Here is a 25,197-nt window from a genome sequence, read left to right as displayed (position 1 = left end):
TGGAAGCTATTTTGACACCCTGTGTCATTCCTGTCTGCCCTTTTGACTGCTGCCTACCCATTCTCTCTCTCTCACCCTCTCACCCCCCCCATTTCTGATATTGAATTCCCCACTGGGAAGATAAAAGGCACTGAAAGGCCAAAGCCAGTTTCATTTCCATCCACACAGAAAGGCCAGCCTGTTACCACGACTATAAGGAGCATACGCAAATAACTAAATACCAAGGACACAAAAGCTTACTTCTCCCACAAGACAATACAAGTATGCTATTTTAAACATATACAAAACCTACACTTCTATGTCCTGAAATTACTTGTGAAAGCAGTGCTCTGTTGGGATAGCTGAGTCGGGGAGGAGTGCGGGTGGGTCTGTCTGTCTGGCTGCTGTATCTTCCAGACAGGGTCTGAGGGGAGAACCCCATGCCAGACTCTCATTCTCACACCCTCGCCCTCATTCCTTCTTTCTCAGCCAGCCAGGAGAGAGGGATTTATAGAGGGAGAGAGAGAGGGAGAGAGAGACAAGGAGGAGAGAGTGGGAGAGCAGTGCTAGTAGAAGGGGAGTGTCGCTGGAGTGTCTCTTCGGGGACTGAGCTGTTTAATTACAATTGTCACACTCATGTCTCCCTCCCTACTTCTGTCTCTCTATTGGTCTCTTTCTCCGCCCCCTCTCTTTTTAGACCTACAATTTCACTATAATTTTTTCACACACAGACACACACACTACAATTCTCTCTCTCTCTCTTTAGCTATTCCATTGATGCTTTGGGGCTTACCTACTCCAATATTCCATTGATGCTTACCCAATTATCTTCATTGTGTCAATACTGCAGTGAACAAAATCAGTGTCTAGAGTTGATATACACTACCGTTCAAAAGTTTGGGGTCACAGACATTTCCTTGTTTTTAAAAGAAAGGCACATTTTTTGTTAAAATAACATAAAATTGATCAGAAATGCAGTGTAAATGACCATTGAAGATGGAAACAGCTGATGTTTAATGGAATATCTACATAGGCGTACAGAGGCCCATTATCAGCAACCATCACTTCTGTGTTCCAATGGCACGTTGTGTTAGCTAATCCAGGTTTATCATTTTAAAAGGCTAATTGATCATTAGAAAAAACTTTTGCAATTATTTTAGCACAGCTGAAATTAAAGAAGCAATAAAACTGGCCTTCTTTAAACTAGTTGAGAATCTGGAGCAATTGTGGATTCAATTACAGTCTATTATTGTTCTGAGAAATGAAGGCTATTTCTTGCAAGAAATTGCCAAGAAACTGAAGATCTTGTACAACGCTGTGTACTACTCCCTTCACAGAACAGCGCAAACTGGCTCTAACCAGAATAGAAAGAGGATGCGAGGCCCCGGTGCACAACTGAGCAAGAGGACAAGTACATTAGAGAGTCTAGTTTGAAAAACAGACGCCTCACAAGTCCTCAACTGGCAGCTTCATTAAATAGTACCCGCAAAACACCAGTCTCAACGTCAACAGTGAAGAGGCGACTCCGGGAAGCTGGCCTTCTAGGCAGAGTTGCAAAGAAAACGCCATATCTCAGACTCAGACTGACCAATAAAAAAAAAATGAAGGGCAAAAGAACACAAACACTGGACAGAGGAACTCTACCTAGAAAGCCAGCATCCCGGAGTCGCCTCTTCACTGTTGACGCTGAGACTTATTTTTCTTTAATCAGCACAACAGTTTTCAGCTGTGCTAACATAATTGCAAAAGTGTTTTCTTTTAAAATAATAAACTTGGATTAGCTAACACAACGTACCATTGGAACACAGGAGTGATGGTTTCTGATAATGGGCCTCTGTACGACCATGTAGATATTCCATTAAAAATCAGCTGTGTCCATCTACAATGGTCATTTACAACATTAACAATGTCTACACTGCATTTCTGATCAATTTGATGCTATTTTAATGGACAAAACATTTGCTTTTCTTTCAAAACAAGGACATCTCTAAGTGACCCCAACCTTTTGAACGGTAGTGTATACTGACTTAAAATATAAACACAACATGTAAAGTGTTGGTCCCATGTTTCATGAGATTAAAATTAAAGATCCCAGAAATGTTCCATACACACAAAAATCTTATTTATCTCTAATGTTGTGCACAAATTTGTTTACATCCCTGTTAGTGAGCATTTCTCCTTTGCCAAGATAATCCATCCACCTGACAGGTGTGGCATATCAAGAAGCTGATTAAACGCTGATTTAATGCTGATTAAACAGCATGCTCATTACACAGGAGCACCTTGTGCTGTGGACAATAAAAGGCCACTCTAAAATGTGCAGTTTTATCACACAACACAATGCTACAGATGTCTCAAGTTTTGAGGGAGCGTGCAATTGGCATGCTGACTGCAGGAATGTCCACCAAAGCTGTTGCCAGAGAATGTAATGTTAATTTCTCTACCCTAAACCACCTCCAACGCCATTTTAGAGAATATGGCCGTACACCCTACCGGCCTCACACCCTACCACACCAGCCCAGGACCTCCACACCCGGATTCCTCAGCTACGGTACCGTCTGAAAACAGCCACCCAGACAGTTGATGAAACTGAGGAGTCTTTCTGTCTGTAATAAAGCCCTTTTGTGGGGAAAAACTCAATATGATTGGCTGGGCCTGGCTCCCCAGTGGGTATGCCCTCCCAGGTCCACCCATGGCTGTGCCCCTGCCCAGTTATGTGAAATCCATAGATTAGGGCCTAATGAATATATTTCAATAGATTGATTTCATTATATGAACTGTAAAATCGTTGAAATTATTGCATGTTTGGTTTATATTTTTGTTCAGTATAGAAGATGTAGGGATGCAGGGTGGTCGCACGAGGACATTGGAACATTGTAGCGCACTGCACCAGAGCACCCGCAGCACCTGTCTCACATTCACATAGGAGGAGGGATACGTATTGTAATGAACACCAAAATAACTACGGCTCTAATCATTTTTTTTTTTTTACAATAACCCCCAGGGATCTACTTCTTCACCGCAGTTACTCAGGCCTACTTTTTTTTGCTTCACTCCTTTAAGCTAGTTTTAATATCAGAGCCTTATTTAAAACTGTGTTCCCTGAAGTGCCATCATGCCGGATGACGACTCGATTATCTCTGTCTGACAAGATAGTGAGAATATATGAATATTGGCTCATTGATGATGACTTGACATACTAGTCTCTTTTATGACAGGGGGATTAAAACAATACTTTTGAGATGTCAGTAGAAAAATAAAAGTGGGTTTACAACCTATTTGTGAATATAGGTCATAGCCATAAAGCTGTTGTTGTTGGCTGGCGAGCCTGCAGGCTACAGCACATACAGAGCTGCTTCGGTTTAGTCTGGTCATAAAATTCCAGCTGGTTGTTGTGCCTGTGACTGCTGAATTGAATGCTCAACCTAAATCAATTATTATTGTGTAATAGTAAATACCACAAAATCCTTTTCAAATTATTTTCTGCTCCTTCAAGCGTAATGTCTTGGTTTGTCACCTAGACAAGTGACCCCTGTTAATTCTGTTCACACTCTGTGCTAAAAATACCCAGAGGGTAGTGGGGTCCGGCGGAGGGCAGGAGAGGGGACAAGCCCTAGACAAGACAGACGTCCCGACATTTCCTGTGTCTGGTTGCCATCACCACGGGTGACCAGAGGACACCTGAGTTGTCTGCTGCTTGGATAAATGACAGATGGAGGAAAACGTCAGGGAGAGAGCGAGAGAGAGAGAGGGGGGGGGGGGATATAAACCTCCCCCTCGCCGGATTCCAAACCTGCATCTCATCACCGCCACACCAGGTCCCAGGAGACCTTCCGACCCCTATGATTGATTCCACGGTTGCCTCCCGGTATCTCGGCAACATGTATCTTGATAAGTTATCTATCTGTGCCATCTATAGTGAATAAGTCAAAAAAGGAAACAGAGTCTTGGGTCTAAAATCCAGTAAATTATACGACACAGACAGTCAGAGATTATAGAGGCTGTAAGACAAGCAGAGGAAGCTCTAGCTCACTGATGGAATGTTGGTATGTGGTTGTAATCAGGTTGTTGCATCCTCTGTGGATGTATACCTAGAGTCTAAAACCACAACTACATAACTGGTATATTCACATGGATGGCATTCTTCACTGACTTTAAACCTGTTCCCTCCCTCTTTCTGAATGGCCATCTCCCCATCCTGCCTATCTCTGATTGGCTTGTGTAAAATATGCCATGACATTACTCCGGATGTTTACTCAGAAGTAAAACATAACGGTGAGGAAATCAATTAACTCGTGTTTCTGAAGCAATTTTGTTGACGTAACAGTACATCAGTGCAAGAGATGAAACACCACGGCCCTGCTGCGAACAGCTAAAAGACTGTCTTTCAACACACTCTTCGAAAAAAGGGCTCCAAAGTGGTTCCTCGGCTGTCCCAATAGATGCGTTAAAGGAGTCAATGGAACACAGACGTTTCATTGACCAGACTGGCGCACATTCAACAAATCTGATGGAACAAAGTGAATATTTGTCAAATCCGTCATGATTTATGTATTTTAACAGTCCCACAATGTGGTTACTTATGTCGATTTGGATATTTGGCTGTTTGCGCTGCATAACATGTAGAAGTTGTCCCCTTTTAGGTTTAGAAGAAGTGACTGCTTAATGCGAACTCCATTTCTTAAAAGCTGGTTGGCATAGCAACTCTAGCATTCAGAAATCAGTGGTGGTAGTCAAATAATGTTTTAACATAATTGCAAAAGGCTTTTCTGATGATCAATTAGCCTTTTAAAATGATAAACTTGGATTAGTTAACACAACGTGCCATTGGAACTCAGGAGTGATGGTTGCTGATAATGTCCCTCTGTACGCCTATGTAGATATTCCATTAAAAATCTGACGTTTCCAGCTACAATAGCCATTTCCAACATTAACAATGTCTTCACTGTATTTCTGATCAATTTGATGTTATTTTAAATGGCCAAAAAATGTGCTTTTCTTTCAAAAACAAGGACATTTCTAAGTGACCCCAAACTTTTGAACAGTAGTGTATATAGGCATTAATATGGAGTTGGTCCCCCCTTTGCTGCTATAACAGCCTCCACTCTTCTGGGAAGGCTTTCAACTAGATGTTGGAACATTGCTGTGGGGACTTGCTTCCATTTAGCCACAAGAGCATTAGTGAGGTAGGGCACAGATGTTGGGCGATTAGGTCAGGCTCACAGTATTCCAATTCACCCCAAATGTGTTCAATGGGGTTGAGGTCAGGGCTCTGTGCAGTCCAGTCAAGTTCTTCCACACTGACCATTTTTGTATGGACCTTGCTTTGTGCACACGGGGCCATTGTCATGTTGAAACAGGAAAGGACCTTCCCCAAATTGTTGCCACAAAGTTGGAAGCACAGAATTGTCTAGAATGTCATTGTATTCTGTAGCGTTAAGAAATCCCGTCATTTGACTCTAGGGGGCCTAGCCCGAACCATGAAAAACAGCGTGATTCATCACTCCAGAGAATACGTTTCCACTGCTCCAAAGCCCAATGGCGGCGAACTTTACACTACCCCAGCCGACGCTTGTCATTGCGCATGTTGATCTTAGGCTTGTGTGCGGCTGCTTGGCCATGGAAAACCCAGTTTATGAATCTCCTGACAAACCGTTCTTGTGTTGATATTGGAACTCGGTAGAGAGTGATGTAACCAAGGACAGACCATTTTTAGTCACTATGCGCTTCAGCACTTGGCGGTCCCGTTCTGTGAGCTTGTGTGGCCTACCACTTTGCGGCTGAGCTGTTGTTGCTCGTAGACGTTTCCACTTCATAATAACAGCACTTACAGTTGACCAGGGCAGGAATTTGACAAACTGACTTGTTGGAAAAGTGGGTTCCTATGATGGTTCCATGTTGAAAGTCACTGAGTTCTTCAGTAAGGCCATTCTACTGCATATGTTTGTCTATGGAGATTGCATGGCTGTGTGCTCAATGTTATACACCTGTCAGCAAAAGCCAAATCCATTCATTTGAAGTGGTGTCCAGATACTTTTGTAAATATAATGTAACATGGTAACATGGTGCATGTGTACACAATGTCACAATCAAACACAAACTTTAACGTGAAACAAATGGTTCCCATTCATCTTTCAAACTACAGTATTTCTAGAAGTACTTCTGACGATGGGTTTAAACAGCACATCATCAATCATTGAAAAGCTGCCTTGTAAAAGCAGAAGGAGATATGTGGGCTGAGCCATTGAGCACAGCTGGGCCTTTTTCTCAGCATTCTCTTCACCACCCATTAGCAGATACATCCACAACCTGTGTGTGTGTGTGTGCTGGTTTAAAGATGCTTGCTTTGAGTGTGTGAATATATAACAATACAATAACAATAACATGAGCTCACTAAAGGCAGAGCTAATGGTCTCTGTGTAAGTGCTTACGCATCCTCCGCTGCTCAGACCAACACCTCAGAGCTACACAACATTCAACCCCTACCGTGTCTCCAGTCAACAGCTTTTAGCATTTTGATAGGATGAAAAGGAAACTCACACTGAGATTCTACCGGAGTTGCTTTCCATAGAACTCCTCTATCCATTGTGAAGGGAGATGAATACTGAATACAGTGGTGGAGAAAGAGTGAGAGTGTCATGTATTGTCATGTTGTGTCTTTCTGTCCTTTCCTTTCACCCTGTCTCCCTCTGCTGGTCGTATTAGGTTACCTTTTCTCCCCCGCTTTCCCCCAGCTGTTCCTTGTCTCCTCCTGACTACCTCGTCACCCCTTTTCCCACCTGTTCCCTTTTTCCCTCTGATTAGTCCCCTATATCTCTCTCTGTTTTTGTTCCTGTCCTTGTCGGATTCTTGTTTGTTGTGTTTCATGCCTGAACCAGACTATCGTCATGTTTGCTGTAACCTTGTCCTGTCCTGTCGGAATCTGCCGGTCTATCTGAGCCTACCTATGTTTGGTTATTAAAGAAGCTCTGTTTAAGTTAGTTCGCTTTTGGGTCCTCATTCACGCACCTAACAGAAGAATCCGACCAAGAATGGACCCAGCGACTTCGGATCCTCTCCACTCAGCCGTCGAGATCCAGGGAGCGATGCTAGGCAGACACGAGCAGGAATTGTCTGCTGCTCGACATGCCGTTGAGACCCTGGCCACCCAAGTCTCCAACCTCACAGAACAGGTTCACCATCTCCGCCTCGATCCACCGGCCACTTCCAGGGCTTTCGAATCTCCGGAGCCCAGAATCAATAACCCGCCGTGTTACTCTGGGGAGCCCACTGAATGCCGCTCGTTCCTCACCCAGTGTGATATTGTGTTTTCTCTCCAGCCCAACACTTACTCCAGGAGCACTGCTCGTGTCGCCTACGTCATATCTCTCCTTATTGGACGGGCTCGTGAGTGGGGCACGGCAATCTGGGAGGCAAGGGCTGAGTGTACTAACCAGTATCAGGACTTTAAGGAGGAGATGATACGGGTTTTTGATCGATCTGTTTTTGGGGAGGAGGCTTCCAGGGTCCTGTCTTCCCTATGTCAAGGTAATCGATCCATAACAGACTACTCTATTGAGTTTCGCACTCTTGCTGCCTCCAGTGGCTGGAACGAGCCGGCTTTGCTCGCTCGTTTTCTGGAGGGTCTCCGCGCAGAGGTAAAGGATGAGATTCTCTCCCGGGAGGTCCCTTCCAGCGTGGATTCCCTGATTGAACTCGCTATTCGCATTGAGCGACGGGTTGATCTTCGTCACCGAGCTCGTGGAAAGGAGCTCGCGTTCTCCGTTGCCCCCCTCTCCGCATTACTACCATCTTCCTCTGCCGGCTCGGGTGCTGAGCCTATGCAGCTGGGAGGTATCCGCATCTCGACTAAGGAGAGGGAACGGAGAATCACCAACCGCCTCTGTCTCTATTGCGGTTCTGCTGGTCATTTTGTCACTTCATGTCCAGTAAAAGCCAGAGCTCATCAGTAAGCGGAGGGCTACTGGTGAGCGCTACTACTCCTGTCTCTCCTTCAAGATCCTGCACTACCTTGTCGGTCCATCTACGCTGGACCGGTTCGTCAGCTTCCTGCAGTGCCTTAATAGACTCTGGGGCGGAGGGCTGTTTTATGGACGAGACCTGGGCTCGGGAACATGACATTCCTCTCAGACAGTTAAGGGAGTCCACGGCCTTGTTCGCCCTGGATGGTAGTCCTCTCCCCAGGATTCAGCGTGAGACGCTACCTTTAACCCTCACTGTTTCTGGTAATCATAGCGAAACCATTTCTTTTTTAATTTTTCGTTCACCTTTTACACCTGTTGTTTTGGGCCATCCCTGGCTAGTTTGTCATAATCCTTCCATTAATTGGTCTAGTAATTCTATCCTCTCCTGGAACGTCTCTTGTCATGTGAAATGTTTAATGTCTGCTATCCCTCCTGTTTCCTCTGTCTCTTCTTCACAGGAGGAGCCTGGTGATTTGACAGGGGTGCCGGAGGAATATCACGATCTGCGCACGGTGTTCAGTCGGTCCAGGGCCACCTCTCTTCCTCCACACCGGTCGTATGATTGTAGTATTGATCTCCTTCCGGGAACCACTCCCCCCCGGGGTAGACTATACTCTCTGTCGGCTCCCGAACGTAAGGCTCTCGAGGATTATTTGTCTGTAGCTCTTGACGCCGGTACCATAGTCCCCTCCTCCTCTCCCGCCGGAGCGGGGTTTTTTTTTGTCAAGAAGAAGGACGGGTCTCTGCGCCCCTGCATAGATTATCGAGGGCTGAATGACATAACAGTGAAGAATCGTTATCCGCTTCCTCTTATGTCTTCAGCCTTCGAGATCCTGCAGGGAGCCAGGTTTTTCACTAAGTTGGACCTTCGTAACGCTTACCATCTCGTGCGCATCAGGGAGGGGGACGAGTGGAAGACGGCGTTTAACACTCCGTTAGGGCACTTTGAATACCGGGTTCTTCCTTTCGGCCTCGCTAACGCTCCAGCTGTCTTTCAGGCATTAGTCAATGATGTCCTGAGAGACATGCTGAACATCTTTGTTTTCGTTTACCTTGACGATATCCTGATTTTTTCACCGTCACTCCAGATTCATGTTCAGCACGTTCGACGTGTCCTCCAGCGCCTTTTAGAGAATTGTCTTTTTGTGAAGGCTGAGAAGTGCACTTTTCATGCCTCCTCCGTCACATTTCTCGGTTCTGTTATTTCCGCTGAAGGCATTAAGATGGATCCCGCTAAGGTCCAAGCTGTCATTGATTGGCCCGCCCCTAAGTCACGCGTCGAGCTGCAGCGCTTTCTCGGCTTCGCGAACTTCTATCGTCGTTTCATCCGTAATTTCGGTCAGGTGGCAGCTCCTCTCACAGCCCTTACTTCTGTCAAGACGTGCTTTAAGTGGTCCGTTTCCGCCCAGGGAGCTTTTGATCTCCTCACGAATCGTTTTACATCCGCTCCTATCCTTGTTACACCTGACGTCTCTAGACAGTTCGTTGTCGAGGTTGACGCGTCAGAGGTGGGCGTGGGAGCCATTCTTTCTCAGCGCTCCCTCTCTGACGACAAGGTCCACCCATGCGCGTATTTTTCTCATCGCCTGTCGCCGTCGGAACGTAACTATGATGTGGGAAACCGCGAACTGCTCGCCATCCGGTTAGCCCTAGGCGAATGGCGACAGTGGTTGGAGGGGGCGACCGTTCCTTTTGTCGTTTGGACTGACCATAGGAACCTTGAGTACATCCGTTCTGCCAAACGACTTAATGCGCGTCAGGCGCGTTGGGCGCTGTTTTTCGCTCGTTTCGAGTTCGTGATTTCTTATCGTCCGGGCTCTAAGAACACCAAGCCTGATGCTTTATCTCGTCTCTTCAGTTCTTCAGTAGCCTCCACTGACCCCGAGGGGATTCTCCCTGAGGGGCGTGTTGTCGGGTTGACTGTCTGGGGAATTGAGAGGCAGGTAAAGCAAGCGCTCACTCACACTCCGTCGCCGCGCGCTTGTCCTAGGAACCTTCTTTTCGTTCCCGTTCCTACTCGTCTGGCCGTTCTTCAGTGGGCTCACTCTGCCAAGTTAGCCGGCCACCCTGGCGTTCGGGGTACGCTTGCTTCCATTCGCCAGCGTTTTTGGTGGCCCACCCGGGAGCATGACACGCGTCGTTTCGTGGCTGCTTGTTCGGTCTGCGCGCAGACTAAGTCCGGTAACTCCCCTCCTGCCGGCCGTCTCAGGCCGCTTCCCATTCCCTCTCGACCGTGGTCTCACATCGCCTTAGATTTTGTCACCGGACTGCCTTCGTCAGCGGGGAAGACTGTTATTCTTACGGTTGTCGATAGGTTCTCTAAGGCGGCTCATTTCATTCCCCTTGCTAAGCTTCCTTCTGCTAAAGAGACGGCACAAATCATCATCGAGAATGTTTTCAGAATTCATGGCCTTCCGTCAGACGTCGTTTCGGACAGAGGTCCGCAATTCACGTCTCAATTTTGGAGGGAGTTTTGCCGTTTGATTGGGGCTTCCGTCAGTCTCTCTTCCGGCTTTCACCCCCAGTCTAACGGTCAAGCAGAACGGGCCAATCAGACTATTGGTCGCATCTTACGCAGTCTTTCTTTTCGCAACCCTGCGTCTTGGTCAGAACAGCTCCCCTGGGCAGAATACGCCCACAACTCGCTTCCTTCGTCTGCGACCGGGCTATCTCCTTTTCAGAGTAGCCTCGGGTACCAGCCTCCGCTGTTCTCATCTCAGTTCGCCGAGTCCAGCGTCCCCTCCGCTCAGGCTTTTGTCCAACGCACCTGGAAGAGGGTCAGGTCTGCACTTTGCCGTTATAGGACGCAGACTGTGAGGGCTGCTAATAAGCGTAGAACTAAGAGTCCTAGATATTGTTGCGGTCAGAGAGTTTGGCTCTCCACTCAGAACCTTCCCCTTAAGACGGCTTCTCGCAAGTTGACCCCGCGGTTCATTGGTCCGTTCCGTATTTCTCGGGTCATTAATCCTGTCGCAGTTCGACTTCTTCTTCCGCGATACCTTCGTCGCGTCCACCCGGTCTTCCATGTCTCCTGTATCAAGCCCGTTCTTCGCGCCCCCGCTCGTCTTGCCCCCCCCCCCCCCCCATCCTTGTCGAGGGTGCACCCATCTACAGGGTCCGCAGGATTTTGGACATGCGTCCTCGGGGCCGTGGTCACCAGTACCTCGTAGATTGGGAGGGGTACGGTCCTGAGGAGAGGAGTTGGGTTCCCTCTCGGGACGTGCTGGACCGTGCGCTGATCGAGGATTTCCTCCGTTGCCGCCAGGTTTCCTCCTCGAGTGCGCCAGGAGGCGCTCGGTGAGTGGGGGGGTACTGTCATGTATTGTCATGTTGTGTCTTTCTGTCCTTTCCTTTCACCCTGTCTCCCTCTGCTGGTCGTAATAGGTTACCTTTTCTCCCCCGCTTTCCCCCAGCTGTTCCTTGTCTCCTCCTGACTACCTCGTCACCCCTTTTCCCACCTGTTCCCTTTTTCCCTCTGATTAGTCCCCTATATCTCTCTCTGTTTTTGTTCCTGTCCTTGTCGGATTCTTGTTTGTTGTGTTTCATGCCTGAACCAGACTATCGTCATGTTTGCTGTAACCTTGTCCTGTCCTGTCGGAATCTGCCGGTCTATCTGAGCCTACCTATGTTTGGTTATTAAAGAAGCTCTGTTTAAGTTAGTTCGCTTTTGGGTCCTCATTCACGCACCTAACAGAGAGTGTGTGTGTGTGTGTGTGTGTCTGTCCATCGACAGATTCCTTTATGGGTGGATATGTCCCTGCTTCGCCACCTTTCCCAGAGGGCACCTCTTCTTTCACACAAACCCTCTCTCAGCCCTGATTCTCCGACCTCGCCAAACAGACAACTCTGTCTCTAGAGCTTGATAGACTCTTTGATTACCCCAGGGACAACAGGCCTTTTGTAGAGTAAGAGTATCTAAAAAAGGAAAGGAAAGTTTCAGAGATTTCCTCCAACTGAAGGCATTTATGTACTGTACTGTTCTGTTGAGAGATCAAATCGGGTATTGTCATATCTGTGTAAAGTTTCCTAGATTTTTTGTGTGTGTTTTCTATCATGAGCGCTTGACTCCATGGCTATACCACACTGTTTTCCCAAATACCAAATCTCATTACTACAGTGTATGAAGGAGAAGGGTTTATCCAATATCCCTAAGAAAGTCTTCCTGGGGTTTCCAATAACTTCTAATATGAAAACTCAACAGAAATTCAGAACCATGAAACGGTGGAGACGATTCCTCCAGAGCAAAAGGCCCATCCATAAAATCCATCTCTTAAAATAGACTGACTTCCGCCTAAAAACATCTCGCCTAAAGTTATATTTGTCTTTCTCTTCTGCCAGTGCGACACAAACGCATGCCATTGTTCTACCAGCCAGTGTGTATTTTATACCTCTCTCCCTCTCCTACTGTTTTCAACCCATTTCTTAGGCTCTGTTAATTTTGACTCCCCACCAGGAGGTAATGGGCCTGATTCCCAGTCCCCCGCTGAGCTACTTCCTCTTATCCGACATGAGAAATCGAAACCATTCCTTCGCTAACCAAATTCCCCATTTCAATTTGGGACTTTTATTAGCCGGTGAGCAGATTGGCTTTCTGCTTCTGCTGTGCCCGCTGGGGCTCAGGTTGTGCCAATGTTGTAGAGAGAGTTATGAGATCCACGCACGACACTGAGACAGACAGACAGGCAGACATGCCCGCACACACACACTCACATGAAATGAGATTACACACACAGGGCCATTAATCATGGTGTGGAGTCTGGACAGCGCCGGGGGTCAACTGTGTGACTGTCTGTCTGTAGCCCAAAGGGGGGAGTGACGCAGGCTAAGGCACATACGTACTAGCCAAAGGAGGGCTGGGACGTGTGTGTTTGTGTGTGTGTGTGTGTGTGTGTGTGTGTGTGTGAGTGTGAGTGAGTGAGTGAGTGAGTGAGTGAGTCGTGACTGGCTGATTTGAACCGCCAAATGAGGGCCTGTCTTGTCACAGGTTAAAAGAGCCAAGTGTCCATAATGATGCATATATCTACAGCGGAAGAGAGGGAGGGAGGTACTACAAGCTTAATACAGTCAATATGGGCCGTGACAGCAGTGGTTTGAATGCTAGTCCATATACGTAAGCGTCCGTTGTTTATTTCCGACGATGACAGCGGTTGCCTGACAGGTTGTCTTAATCTAACATGGCCCATTGAAATGAGGCTCTAACAGTCTGCCAAGGTTCCACATCATCTTTCTATGGCCACAAGAGGTAGGAATGTCTGGGTCTTGTTTGTGACAGACTCAGCAGACAGAGCCGTTAATTAATTAATTGTGGCTCATCATGAAAATATCATTACAGCCTAGCCTACATCCTGAAATATATTATCAACCCAGCCCCACTCTTCAGTATTACATTTCTACATTTGTTTGATAAAACAAAGAGGGTAAATGTGGTACTGGATGCTGAAACCACAGCATTATAGCGCCGTAATAATGCATGTATATTTCAATGGCTCATTTGATTACATCCACATCACCCAGGGGTTCTGACTGAGTGATGATTACAGATGATTACAGGATACTTAACCAGCACAATAAGGAGCACACTAACCAACGAGACAACAATAGAATGTAACAATATCTCATCACGTCCTCTCCCTCCCCACAGCTCTGTAAAGCTAACACACACACACACACACACACACACACACACACACACACACACACACACACACACACACACACACACACACAGTTACTCAGGCTTCTATTCAATCTATTCCATTAAAGCAATGAAGGCCCTATTCAATAAACCTGTTACGAGCGTTTAGCTGTTGTGAAATGACCCGCCATTGTTATGGAGACTGTGGGGTAGTTAAGATGGCAGGGAGCTGTCAGAAACAGTAATGACGCTTGCAGTAACTGAATGCATGTTATGTTGAGTCTAATCAGCTCAGTTCAGGTTTTGAATCATTACAATGGTAATAGGAGTTCATTCATCATTTACAGTAGAATGTTTATAAAAAAATAGAGTTATTGTATACATGTGTGCTTTTGAGTGCTAATGAGTGTGTCGGTGTGTGTGCCTGTGTGCCTCTTCCTCTCTCCTCTACCCTCAGTCTGATCACCTCTAGTAGCACCAGGACATTATTTTCTCTCCTCTGTCTCCAGGTGATAAAGATATCGTTCTATCGTTCCCGGAGAGAGATTGAGGATCGTACATTTTTCATGACCCCTTTGAGCACATTATTGAATTATTGATGTGGCCCCTTTCAGGAGTTAAAGAACGTTGGAAAAACACAGTAAGGGTTTCATTTAGCGGTGTGTTGCTCTGAACGTAGCCCTGCCGGTCGGGCGTCCCCCAGGGATAAGAGTTAAGACACCCTCCTTTTGGACACGGGTCAACTAGATAGGAGTCAACAGGTGAAAAAAAGTGTGTGCGTACATGCGTGCACTCACCATATCAATAGTTAATTTGACACCGCCTGGCAAAGCTGTGGCTGATTTCAAAGGGAGGTGACGCAAGGCTGGCTCCATCTCATCCACATTCACGATCCAAGAGAGAGTGAGCGTATGTGTGTGTGCATGTGTGTTGTGTGTGTGAGTGAGAGCGAGCCTTTACCTCAGTACATCAAGCCCTCAGCTAGATACAAGAACGTCAGAGACACTGTCTGAGAGAATTTAATAACCTAGACAGAAATACAGTACCTGTCCATGAAATGGCAAGAAATTGAAACGGCTAAGAACCTATAGCTCTATAGTGTTTGTCTGAACAAACACTATCCATTGTGCTGAAGCCAAATAGCTAGAGAGAAAGAGAGAGAAAGAGAGAAAGAGAGAGAGACTTGGGGCTGTGGATACAGCCATGGTTACCCGACATTCGCGTGGAGCCTCCCCGTGTGTGGAGGGGCGGAGCCTGGAAGGCATAGACCACATCACTCTCAGCAACGCTGGTCAGATCGTCGTTGTCAGAGAACGAACGCTGGAAGCCGGTGGCATAAAGCTCTGACAGGACCACCTGGATGGGGGGTGGGGGGTGATGGAGGGAGGGAGAGAGAGAGAGCGAGGAGGAGATGGTTTAAAGAGATGTACATTGCTTAAAACCTCTTGAAGCTAGGGGGCACTATTTTTATGTTTGGAAAAATAATGTTCCCAAAGTAAATGGCCTATTTTTCAGGACCACATGCTACAATATGCATATAATTGACAGATTATGATAGAAAACACTCTAAAGTTTCCAAAACTGTCAAAATATTGTCTGTGAGTGTAACAGAACTGATATTGCAGGCGAAACCCTGAGAAAAATCAAACCAGGAAGTGGCTTCTATTTTGAAAACTCCATGTTCCATAGCCTCCCTTTGCTCCATTTAAAGGGGTATCAACCAGATTCCGTTTCCTATCGCTTCCTCAAGGTGTCAACAGTCTTTAGACATAGTTTCAGGCTTTTATTTTGAAAAATGAGCCAGAAAGATAACATCGCGTCAGGTGGTCACATGAGTTTTGCTTATTTGATATAAAAATGATCTTTATGGAACAAAAGTAACATTTGTTGTGTAACTGGGTCTCGTGAGTGAAAACATCCGAAGATCATCAAAGGTAAACGATTAATTTGATTGCTTTTCAGATTTTTGTGACTAAGCTACCTGATGCTAAGTGTACTTAATGTTTTGTCATGCGATCGATAAACTTACACAAACGCTTGGATTGCTTTCGCTGTAAAGCATCATTTCAAAATCTGAGACAGGTGGATTAACAAAAGGCTAAACTGTGTTTTGCAATATTGCACTTGTGATTTCATGAATATATATTTTTTAGTAATATTATGTGAATGTGGCGCTATGCTATTCAGCGGTTGTTGATGACAATTATCCCGCTAAAGGGATTGGTAGCGTCAAGAAGTTAATACAGACACTTAGCACGGAAGTAGACTTTATGTATAAACAGCCATGGACATGGCTACGTGGCTTAGCATGGCGGTCAAACACACACATACACAGGCTAATAGTTGTAGACAGACAAGCTATAGAGGACAAACAGGGAATGTATGTGACAAAGCAAACAGGGCAGACACGCTATATTTGTGTTAAAAGTCTGTTCAAGATCCTTCTCGAGTAAACACATATTAAAGGCCCAGTGCACTCGAAAATGTGATTTTCCACCCTATGGGGTTGGAATCAAACTGACGTTTTGAAAATGATGATAATGCTCTTAAAAGCTATTGGAAAAGATTGCCAGAAATAGCCGTCTGTTTTGGTGGGATGGAGTTTTGGCCTGCCTGGTGACATCACCCCTCCCCACAACTCCCTGACAGTCCTAGCAAAACTCTTGTCGAGATTTGACTATAACATTAATCTGAAGACTGTTATTTATCTAATTAACTAACTGTGTTTAATTGTTACCCGATTCAATTAATCATGTAACAATTAACTCATTATGATCTGGGGCACCACGAGAGTGGTTCTTTAAAGCGTTACCATCTCCCAAATTAAACTCTAAAAGGACTTTTAGACCTTTTATCACATCTATAAACAGTCAACTTATTAGTCATAACCTCCTATCATATCACCATTCTGAACAGTCATAACCTCCTTGCATCTGCAAAAACCTGAGCTTTACTTATGATTCAGTACTACACAAATTGGTTTAATTATTTATTTACTAGCTAATTAAATGGGGACACAGGATAAACACGCATACTACACTGATATTGACTGGAGACGTAATACGCTAAAAACAGATCCCTAGCGGAATGACAACATGGATAACACTGCCACATTCAGAAACGACTCTCGCCTACAATAACCATATACTTTGCATTCGAACCGCCACCCGCTTTGAGCAAGAAATCATGAATGTATTTATGTGAAATGCCTGGGTTCGCCGGGGATCTCTCGGTGAACGGGGCAGCCTTGGAAAGACTGTTGGGCCTTTTTGCGGCACGCTCGTAAGGCTCTGATTGTCCGAAATGGTTCGAACAATTCTTCTACTGTTGTCTTTCTTCGTAGTTGTCTGGTATCCGGTGACTTGTCGTGTAGTCCTGAACAGAACTACAGAGTTGATTTTCCTTCCATTTGCTCTCGAAGATGCTACTTTGAAGATAGGCTAGCCAACCATATCGAATGTTCCCCAATGGGGTGATGACAGTAGCGTAATACGATGGTTTGAGCAGAGTAACAGGATGGTCCTACTTGAATTCACTTTCGAAGATATTCAGCAGTACCAGTGATTATCCTTGGAGGTGATTTTATCGTCTCCACCTCATGTTGAGATTCAAATTTCAAACGATTTTAAACGCGCAGCTGCAGCTTCATGCTTTTCTGGTCCAATGTGTTAACTTCTTAATCCATTATTTATACCTTTTTCTCGAAAGGGGCGGTCCCGGGAGGGTGACATGCTATGTCTGTCTGTCTGTCTGTCTGTCTGTCTGTCTGTCTGTCTGTGGTTACTCACTGTGCAAAGTTATAGAAAACAATTATCTCTTATAGCTTTTCAAATTACATCTCTCTCTTAATTAACAATTACACATTCATCATTTTTCAAATGACATGCACAACCCATAGAATGGAAACTTAATCTATATAGTGTGTGTACTTTCCAAGTTACAGTATTTCCTTTATAGCATTTTTAATGACATCACAAAATAACAAACAAAAAATGACATTAGTGTTCTATAGATCGCCTCTGACCATTCCCAACGTTCTATGTTCGAAATATTGTTCCAGAATACGCTTTTGAACGTATTAGAATTTCAGTGGGAAAAGGTCTGTTGAGACAAAGCACATTCCTTTGGTGAATTTGTAGAGGGAGAGCCTGGATCTTCTCCCTTGATTTACAACTGGACGTGAGTTGTTAATCCCCACTATTTCTTTCCTTCCCCCTCTATGGGTGAAAGGGGGTCTGATTGAAATTATTAATGGCACACCTGGTCTGACCTATTTGGATTCTCGTGGTCAGTCATGACACTTGCTTGAGAAATTGCTCTTTGCTAAGAAGCTATTTTTGTTTATTTTCTGACCATTTTAATTGTAAACAATCACAGTAAGACGCTTAATTATTACCCAGAAATGATTTGATATTGAGATAAAATGGCTGCATTGGACCTTTGAGGATCTCTTACTCTCTCCTCACATCTGTTTTCTGAGAAGGCTTTTATCAAATCACAAACAAACAGACAGACAGACAGTGATGTTCCATTCTGCTCCTTCTCACATACCATGACGAGACATTAGGCACAACTGTGGGGCTGACAGCAGACTCTCTCTGACTGGAATATTCCTATCTTTCCCTCTCTTCGTCTGCTCCAGTCTCTGTCATTCTATCTGTCTGGTCTGCTCCAGTCTCTGTCGTTCTAGCCCCTCTTTTCTTTCTCTGTCTGTCTATCCCCTCTCCCTTTCTCTGTCTGTCTAGCCCCTCTCTCTTTCTCTGTCTGTCTAGCCCCTCTCTCTTTCTCTACCTGTCTAGCCCCTCTCTCTTTCTCCACATGTCTAGCCCCTCTCTCTTTCTCCATCTGTCTAGCCCCTCTCCCTTTCTTTGTCTGTCTAGACCCTCTCTCTTTCTCTGTCTTCTAGCCCCTCTCTCTTTCTGTCTGTCTAGCCCCTCACAAATCAAAATCAAATCAAATGTATTTATAAAGCCCTTCTTACATCAGCTGATATCTCAAAGTGCTGTACAGAAACCCTGCCTAAAACCCCAAACAGCAAGCAATGCAGGTGTAGAAGGTGTAAAAGAGAGGGGCTAGACATCCAGAGATCCATCCTCTTTCTCTGTCTGTCTATCCCCTCTCTCTTTCTCTTCCTGTCTAGCCCCTCTCTCTTTCTCTTCCTGTCTCGCTCCTCTCTTTCTCTACCTGTCTAGTCCCTCTCTCTTTCTCTGCCTGTCTAGCCCCTCTATCTTTCTCTGCCTGTCTAGCCCCTCTCTCTTTCTCTGCCTGTCTAGCCCCTCACTCTTTCTCTGCCTGTCTAGTCCCTCTCTCTTTCTCCGTCTGTCTAGCCCCTCTCTCTTTCTCTGTCTGTCTAGCCCCTCTCTCTTTCTCTGCCTGTCTAGCCCCTCTCTCTTTATCTGCCTGTCTAGCCCCTCTCTCTTTCTCTGCCTGTCTAGCCCCTCTCTTTGTCTGTCTGTCTAGCCCCTCTCCCTTTGTCTGTCTAGCCCCTCTCCCTTTGTCTGTCTAGCCCCTCTCTTTCTCTGTCTGTCTATCCCCTCTCTCTTTCTCTTCCTGTCTAGCCCCTCTCTCTTTCTCTTCCTGTCTCGCTCCTCTCTTTCTCTACCTGTCTAGCCCCTCTCTCTTTCTCTGCCTGTCTAGCCCCTCTCTCTTTCTCTGTCTGTCTAGCCCCTCTCTCTTTCTCTGCCTGTCTACCCCCTCTCTCTTTCTCTGCCTGTCTAGCCCCTCACTCTTTCTCTGCCTGTCTAGTCCCTCTCTCTTTCTCTGTCTGTCTAGCCCCTCTCTCTTTCTCTACCTGTCTGGCCCCTCTCTTTCTCTACCTGTCTGGCCCCTCTCTTTCTCTACCTGTCTAGCCCCTCTCTCTTTCTCTGTCTGTCTAGCCCCTCTCTCTTTCTCTGCCTGTCTAGCCCCTCTCTTTCTCTGTCTTTCTAGCCCCTCTCCCTTTGTCTGTCTGTCTAGCCCCTCTCCCTTTGTCTGTCTAGCCCCTCTCTTTCTCTGTCTGTCTATCCCCTCTCTCTTTCTCTTCCTGTCTAGCCCCTCTCTCTTTCTCTTCCTGTCTCGCTCCTCTCTTTCTCTACCTGTCTAGCCCCTCTCTCTTTCTCTGCCTGTCTAGCCCCTCTCTCTTTCTCTGTCTGTCTAGCCCCTCTCTCTTTCTCTGCCTGTCTACCCCCTCTCTCTTTCTCTGCCTGTCTAGCCCCTCACTCTTTCTCTGCCTGTCTAGTCCCTCTCTCTTTCTCTGTCTGTCTAGCCCCTCTCTCTTTCTCTACCTGTCTGGCCCCTCTCTTTCTCTACCTGTCTGGCCCCTCTCTTTCTCTACCTGTCTAGCCCCTCTTTCTTTCTCTGTCTGTCTAGCCCCTCTCTCTTTCTCTGCCTGTCTAGCCCCTCTCTCTTTCTCTGCCTGTCTAGCCCCTCTCTTTCTCTGTCTTTCTAGCCCCTCTCCCTTTGTCTGTCTGTCTAGCCCCTCTCCCTTTGTCTGTCTAGCCCCTCTCTTTCTCTGTCTGTCTATCCCCTCTCTCTTTCTCTTCCTGTCTTGCTCCTCTCTTTCGCTACCTGTCTAGCCCCTCTCTCTTTCTCTGCCTGTCTAGCCCCTCTCTCTTTCTCTGTCTGTCTAGCCCCTCTGTCTGTCTAGCCCCTCTCTCTTTCTCTGCCTGTCTAGCCCCTCACTCTTTCTCTGCCTGTCTAGTCCCTCTCTCTTTCTCTGTCTGTCTAGCCCCTCTCTCTTTCTCTACCTGTCTGGCCCCTCTCTTTCTCTACCTGTCTGGCCCCTCTCTTTCTCTACCTGTCTAGCCCCTCTCTCTTTCTCTGTCTGTCTAGCCCCTCTCTCTTTCTCTGCCTGTCTAGCCCCTCTCTCTTTCTCTGCCTGTCTAGCCCCTCTCTTTCTCTGTCTTTCTAGCCCCTCTCCCTTTGTCTGTCTGTCTAGCCCCTCTCCCTTTGTCTGTCTAGCCACTCTCTTTCTCTGTCTGTCTATCCCCTCTCTCTTTCTCTTCCTGTCTTGCTCCTCTCTTTCGCTACCTGTCTAGCCCCTCTCTCTTTCTCTGCCTGTCTAGCCCCTCTCTCTTTCTCTGTCTGTCTAGCCCCTCTCTCTTTCTCTGTCTGTCTAGCCCCTCTCTCTTTCTCTGCCTGTCTACCCCCTCTCTCTTTCTCTGCCTGTCTAGCCCCTCACTCTTTCTCTGCCTGTCTAGTCCCTCTCTCTTTCTCTGTCTGTCTAGCCCCTCTCTCTTTCTCTACCTGTCTGGCCCCTCTCTTTCTCTACCTGTCTGGCCCCTCTCTTTCTCTACCTGTCTAGCCCCTCTCTCTTTCTCTGTCTGTCTAGCCCCTCTCTCTTTCTCTGCCTGTCTAGCCCCTCTCTCTTTCTCTGCCTGTCTAGCCCCTCTCTTTCTCTGTCTTTCTAGCCCCTCTCCCTTTGTCTGTCTGTCTAGCCCCTCTCCCTTTGTCTGTCTAGCCCCTCTCTTTCTCTGTCTGTCTATCCCCTCTCTCTTTCTCTGCCTGTCTAGCCCCTCTCTCTTTCTCTGCCTGTCTAGCCCCTCACTCTTTCTCTGCCTGTCTAGTCCCTCTCTCTTTCTCCGTCTGTCTAGCCCCTCTCTCTTTCTCTACCTGTCTGGCCCCTCTCTTTCTCTACCTGTCTAGCCCCTCTCTCTTTCTCTACCTGTCTTGCCCCTCTCTCTTTCTCCGTCTGTCTAGTCCCTCTCTCTTTCTGTCAATCTAGCCACCCGCTCTTTCTCTGTCTGTCTAGCCCCTCTCTCTTTCTGTCTAGCCCCTCTCTCTTTCTGTCAATCTAGCTACCCGCTCTTTCTCTGCCTGGTTTCCCTTTTTCTGTGTTGGTCAGAGCAGCAGGGCTTTCCAGGATGATCCTGTTACAACGGGTAAAAAGCCTCTCTCTGGGAGGTATGGTAAGGCAAGGTATGGATTTATATGTTACAGTGAGTGAGTGGAATAATTAATTTACACTTCATAGACATAGGATAGAGCAGGATAGGGCCTTTTAGATTCAGTAGGCTAACAAGTCTGGCCCACTGACCGTGTGTGTGTGTGTGTGTGCAGCCCTTACCTGGTCTGGCGTGGTCTTGCCCTCCTCAGCAACCATGGCACGCAGGCAGGAGATGGAGCCGATGAGAGGCACAGCCAGACCAACACGTAGATACCTCTGACCCTTCGTACTGAACACCAGGGTCACACTCATACACCTGGAGAGGGAGACAGAAAGAGAATATTGTTCCAGACAGTTCTTCACAAGCACACACACAAAGACAGCGTCAAGACATTGCACTTGCTGTGTTGTTCTCTTATCTCCTCCATGGTGTCTGTCTGGGCATGCTTGACTGCAAGGTGATGCTAACGTGTTAGCATTAGCACCACAGGGAGCCTGTCTGTGTCTGCTTAGGAATGCCTATCTACAATCAACAGGAGCTAGCTAGTGCAGAAGATGTGGGCATGACAGGTGGAGCAACAGGAAGGATGAAGGGATGAGCACTTAGTGCTATGAGGCCACAGGTTTGAGGTGACTTAGTTGAGGGAAGAAGGGGTGGAGGGATAGAGAGATGGAGGGATGGATAGAGGAATAGAGGAAAGTCTGGGAGAGAGACAGGAGCTCTGATGACGCCCCAGCTTCCTGCATTATTCAGGAAGTGTTGCGTCGTTGCTAACAGAGTGCTCAAAAAGCAGTATGAGATGCGGTGTACAAAGTAAGAGCCAGTGATGTTAGTTTACCCCCTGCTGATGTAAGAAGACACGACCGTCACTGAGATTTCACTAACTGTGTGTGTCTCTGCCACTGAGATTTCACTAACTGTGTGTGTCTCCGCCACTGAGATTTCACTAACTGTGTGGGTCTCACTTGGACTGATAAGGATTCATGAAGTCAGTCTCTTGGCATTAAGGTCATATATGGCTTGCGAAAGTATTCACCCCCCCTTGGCATTTTTCCTATTTTGTTGCCTACAACCTGGATTTAAAATAGATTTTTTGGGGGGATTTTGTAACATTTGATTTACACAACATGCCTACCACCTTGAAGATGGAAAATATTTATTATTGTGAAACAAACAAAAAATAAGATTTTTTTTAAACAGACTTGAGTGTGCAGAACTATTCACCCCCCTAAAGTTAATATTTTGTAGAGCAATCTTTTGCAACAATTACAGCTGCAAGTCTCTTGAGGTATGTCTCTATAAGCTTGACACATCTAGCCACTGGTATTTTGCCCATTTTTCAAGAACAAACTGCTCCAGCTCTTTCAAGTTGGATGGGTTCCGCTGGTGTACAACAACAAGTCATACCACATATTCTCAATTGGATTCAGTTCTGGGCTTTGACTAGGCCATTCCAATACATTTAAATGTTTCCCCTTAAACCACTTGAGTGTTGCTTTAGCAATATGCTTTGGGTCAGTGTCCTGCCGGAAGGTGATCCTCCATCCCAGTCTCAACCTCTGGAAGACTGAAACAGGTTTCCCTCAAGAATTTCCTGTATTTAGTGCCATCCATCATCCCTTCAATTCTGACCAGTTTCCCAGTCCCTGCCAATGAAAAACATCCCCACAGCATGATGCTGCCACCACCATGCTTCACTGTGGGGATGGTGTTCTCGGGGTGATGAGAGGTGTTGGGTTTGCGCCAGACATTGTGTTTTCATTGATGGCCAAAAAGCTCAATTTTAGTCTCATCTGACCAGAGTACCTTCTTCCATATGTTTGGGGAGTCACCCACATGCCTTTTGGTGAACACCAAACGTGTTTGCTTATTTTTTTTTTTTAAACCTGTTGAGGACATGGCAGACTTATGCCCCCTTTGGAGGAATTGGGTACCCCTAGTAAACTGAAAAAAAATTGCTAATATATGCATATAATAATTATTATTGGATAGAAAACATTCTAAAGCTTCTAAAACCGTTGGAATTATGTCTGTAAGTATAGCAGAACTCACAGGGCAGGCATTCTTCCAAACTAGTTTTGTGGTCATGAAAGTTGGAGCAACTTTGACGTCATCGCCCCCACCCTTCCCAACCACTTATGGATCTGGGGACACTTTCTATCTCTTCCACTAGATGTCCTCATTCTGTAGAGCGTTTAATCGTTCAAATCGCGCGAGAATTGGCCCTATGGGAGTGATTTGAGTAAGTGCCGCGAGAAAAAACCTGTGTGTTAGGGCGCGAATTGGTCACAGCCATTCCTTTGTTCCAGTACTCTGAAAAAGGACCAGACAATGACCGGTTGAATTGAAATTTGTTTTGTGTGTTTAAAACATCATAAAGCTTGCTTCTGCACTTAGTTTGACCTGTTTAGTCGACATATAATATGTAATTTTGAAGTTTTGATGCGCAACTTTTCCGGACCAGAGGACATTTTGGGTGCATTTCAGCTGATGTTATTAGCAGTAGCTAATACAAAGACGCAAGACTTGAAACCAAACGATGTATTGGGTAAGTATGAAGCCTTCCAGAACATTCTGAACGAAGACCATCGAAGGTAAGGGAATATTTATGCTGAAATCTGTGTTTCTGTTGACTCCAACATTACGGAGAAATGTAGCTTGTATCTGAGCGCCGTCTCAGCATATTGAATAGTGTGCGATTTCTGTAACGTTAAAAAGAAATGTAACAAAGCGGTTGCATAAAGAAGCAGTGTATCTTTCTAACTATATGTAGAACATGTATATTTAGTCAAAGTTTATGATGTCTATTTACGTTATCTTGCCGCGCTACCTAGATTTCCTGCGGACATTTTTGAGTAATTTCTGAACATGAACTCAATGTAAATGGACATTTATGAATATAACTGGCATATTATTGAAAAAAAAAAATGTACTGTGTAACATGTCCTATTACTGTCATCTGATGAAGATTTTCAAAAGGTTAGTGAATTATTTATTTTTTAATCCTGCTTTTATAATTTTATATTTTCTGGGACAAAATGGCTGCCTCTTGTCTTGGTTTCGGTGGTGGTCTAATATAAATATGTGGTGTGTTTTCGCCGTAAAACATTTAAAAAATCTGACATGCTGGGTAGATGAACAAGGTGTTTATCTTTCATTTGAGCTATTGGACTTGTTAATGTGTGGAGGTTAAATATTTCTAAGAATATTTTTGCGTTCCATGCGACACGGTTTGAGCTGAACGGGGGGGGGGGGGGGGGGGGGAGTTCCTCTAGAGGAACTCCTGGCTTCAACAGGTTTTAAGCAATGGCTTTTTTTTCAGGCCACTCTTCCGTAAAGCCCAGCTCTGTGGAGTGTACAGCTTACAGTGGTCCTATGGACAGATACGATATCCGCTGTGGAACTTTGTAGCTCCTTCGGGGTTTTCTTTGGTCTATTTGTTGCCTCTCTGATTAATGCCCTCCTTGCCTGGTCTGTGAGTTTAGGTGTCGTCCCTCTCTTGGCAGGTTTGTTGTGGTTCCATATTATTTCCATTCTTTAATAATGTATTTAATGGTGCACCGTTAGATGTTTAAAGTTTCTGATATTTTTTTATAACCCAATCCTGATCTGTACTTCTCTACAACTTTTTCCCTGGCCTGTTTGGAGAGCTCCTTGGTCTTCATGGTGCCGCTTGCTTGGTGGTGCCCCTTGCTTAGTGGTGCCCCTTGCTTAGTGGTGTTGCAGACTGTGGGGTCTTTCAGAACAGGTGTAT

The 25,197-nt window shown here is 45.9% G+C and overlaps 1 protein-coding gene across 1 annotated transcript in view; it reads right to left on the bottom strand.

Moving 5' to 3' along the window:
- The window catches only part of LOC139370341 (ubiquitin carboxyl-terminal hydrolase 43-like), a 114,008-nt gene that overhangs the window by 25,970 nt on the left and 62,841 nt on the right, over positions 1 to 25,197 (bottom strand). The window contains exons 5-6 of the mRNA XM_071109767.1: positions 21,623 to 21,758; positions 14,790 to 14,934 (exon numbers count right to left, since the gene is read on the bottom strand). Coding sequence (XP_070965868.1) covers positions 14,790 to 14,934; positions 21,623 to 21,758 — 281 coding nt within the window. The remainder of the gene's footprint in view (positions 1 to 14,789; positions 14,935 to 21,622; positions 21,759 to 25,197) is intronic.

Source organism: Oncorhynchus clarkii, chromosome 17 (assembly GCF_045791955.1).
Source record: "Oncorhynchus clarkii lewisi isolate Uvic-CL-2024 chromosome 17, UVic_Ocla_1.0, whole genome shotgun sequence".
Lineage (NCBI taxonomy): Eukaryota > Metazoa > Chordata > Actinopteri > Salmoniformes > Salmonidae > Oncorhynchus > Oncorhynchus clarkii.
The sequence above is the reverse complement of the archived record's forward strand: the minus strand, read 5'-3'. Positions and strand labels throughout refer to the sequence as shown.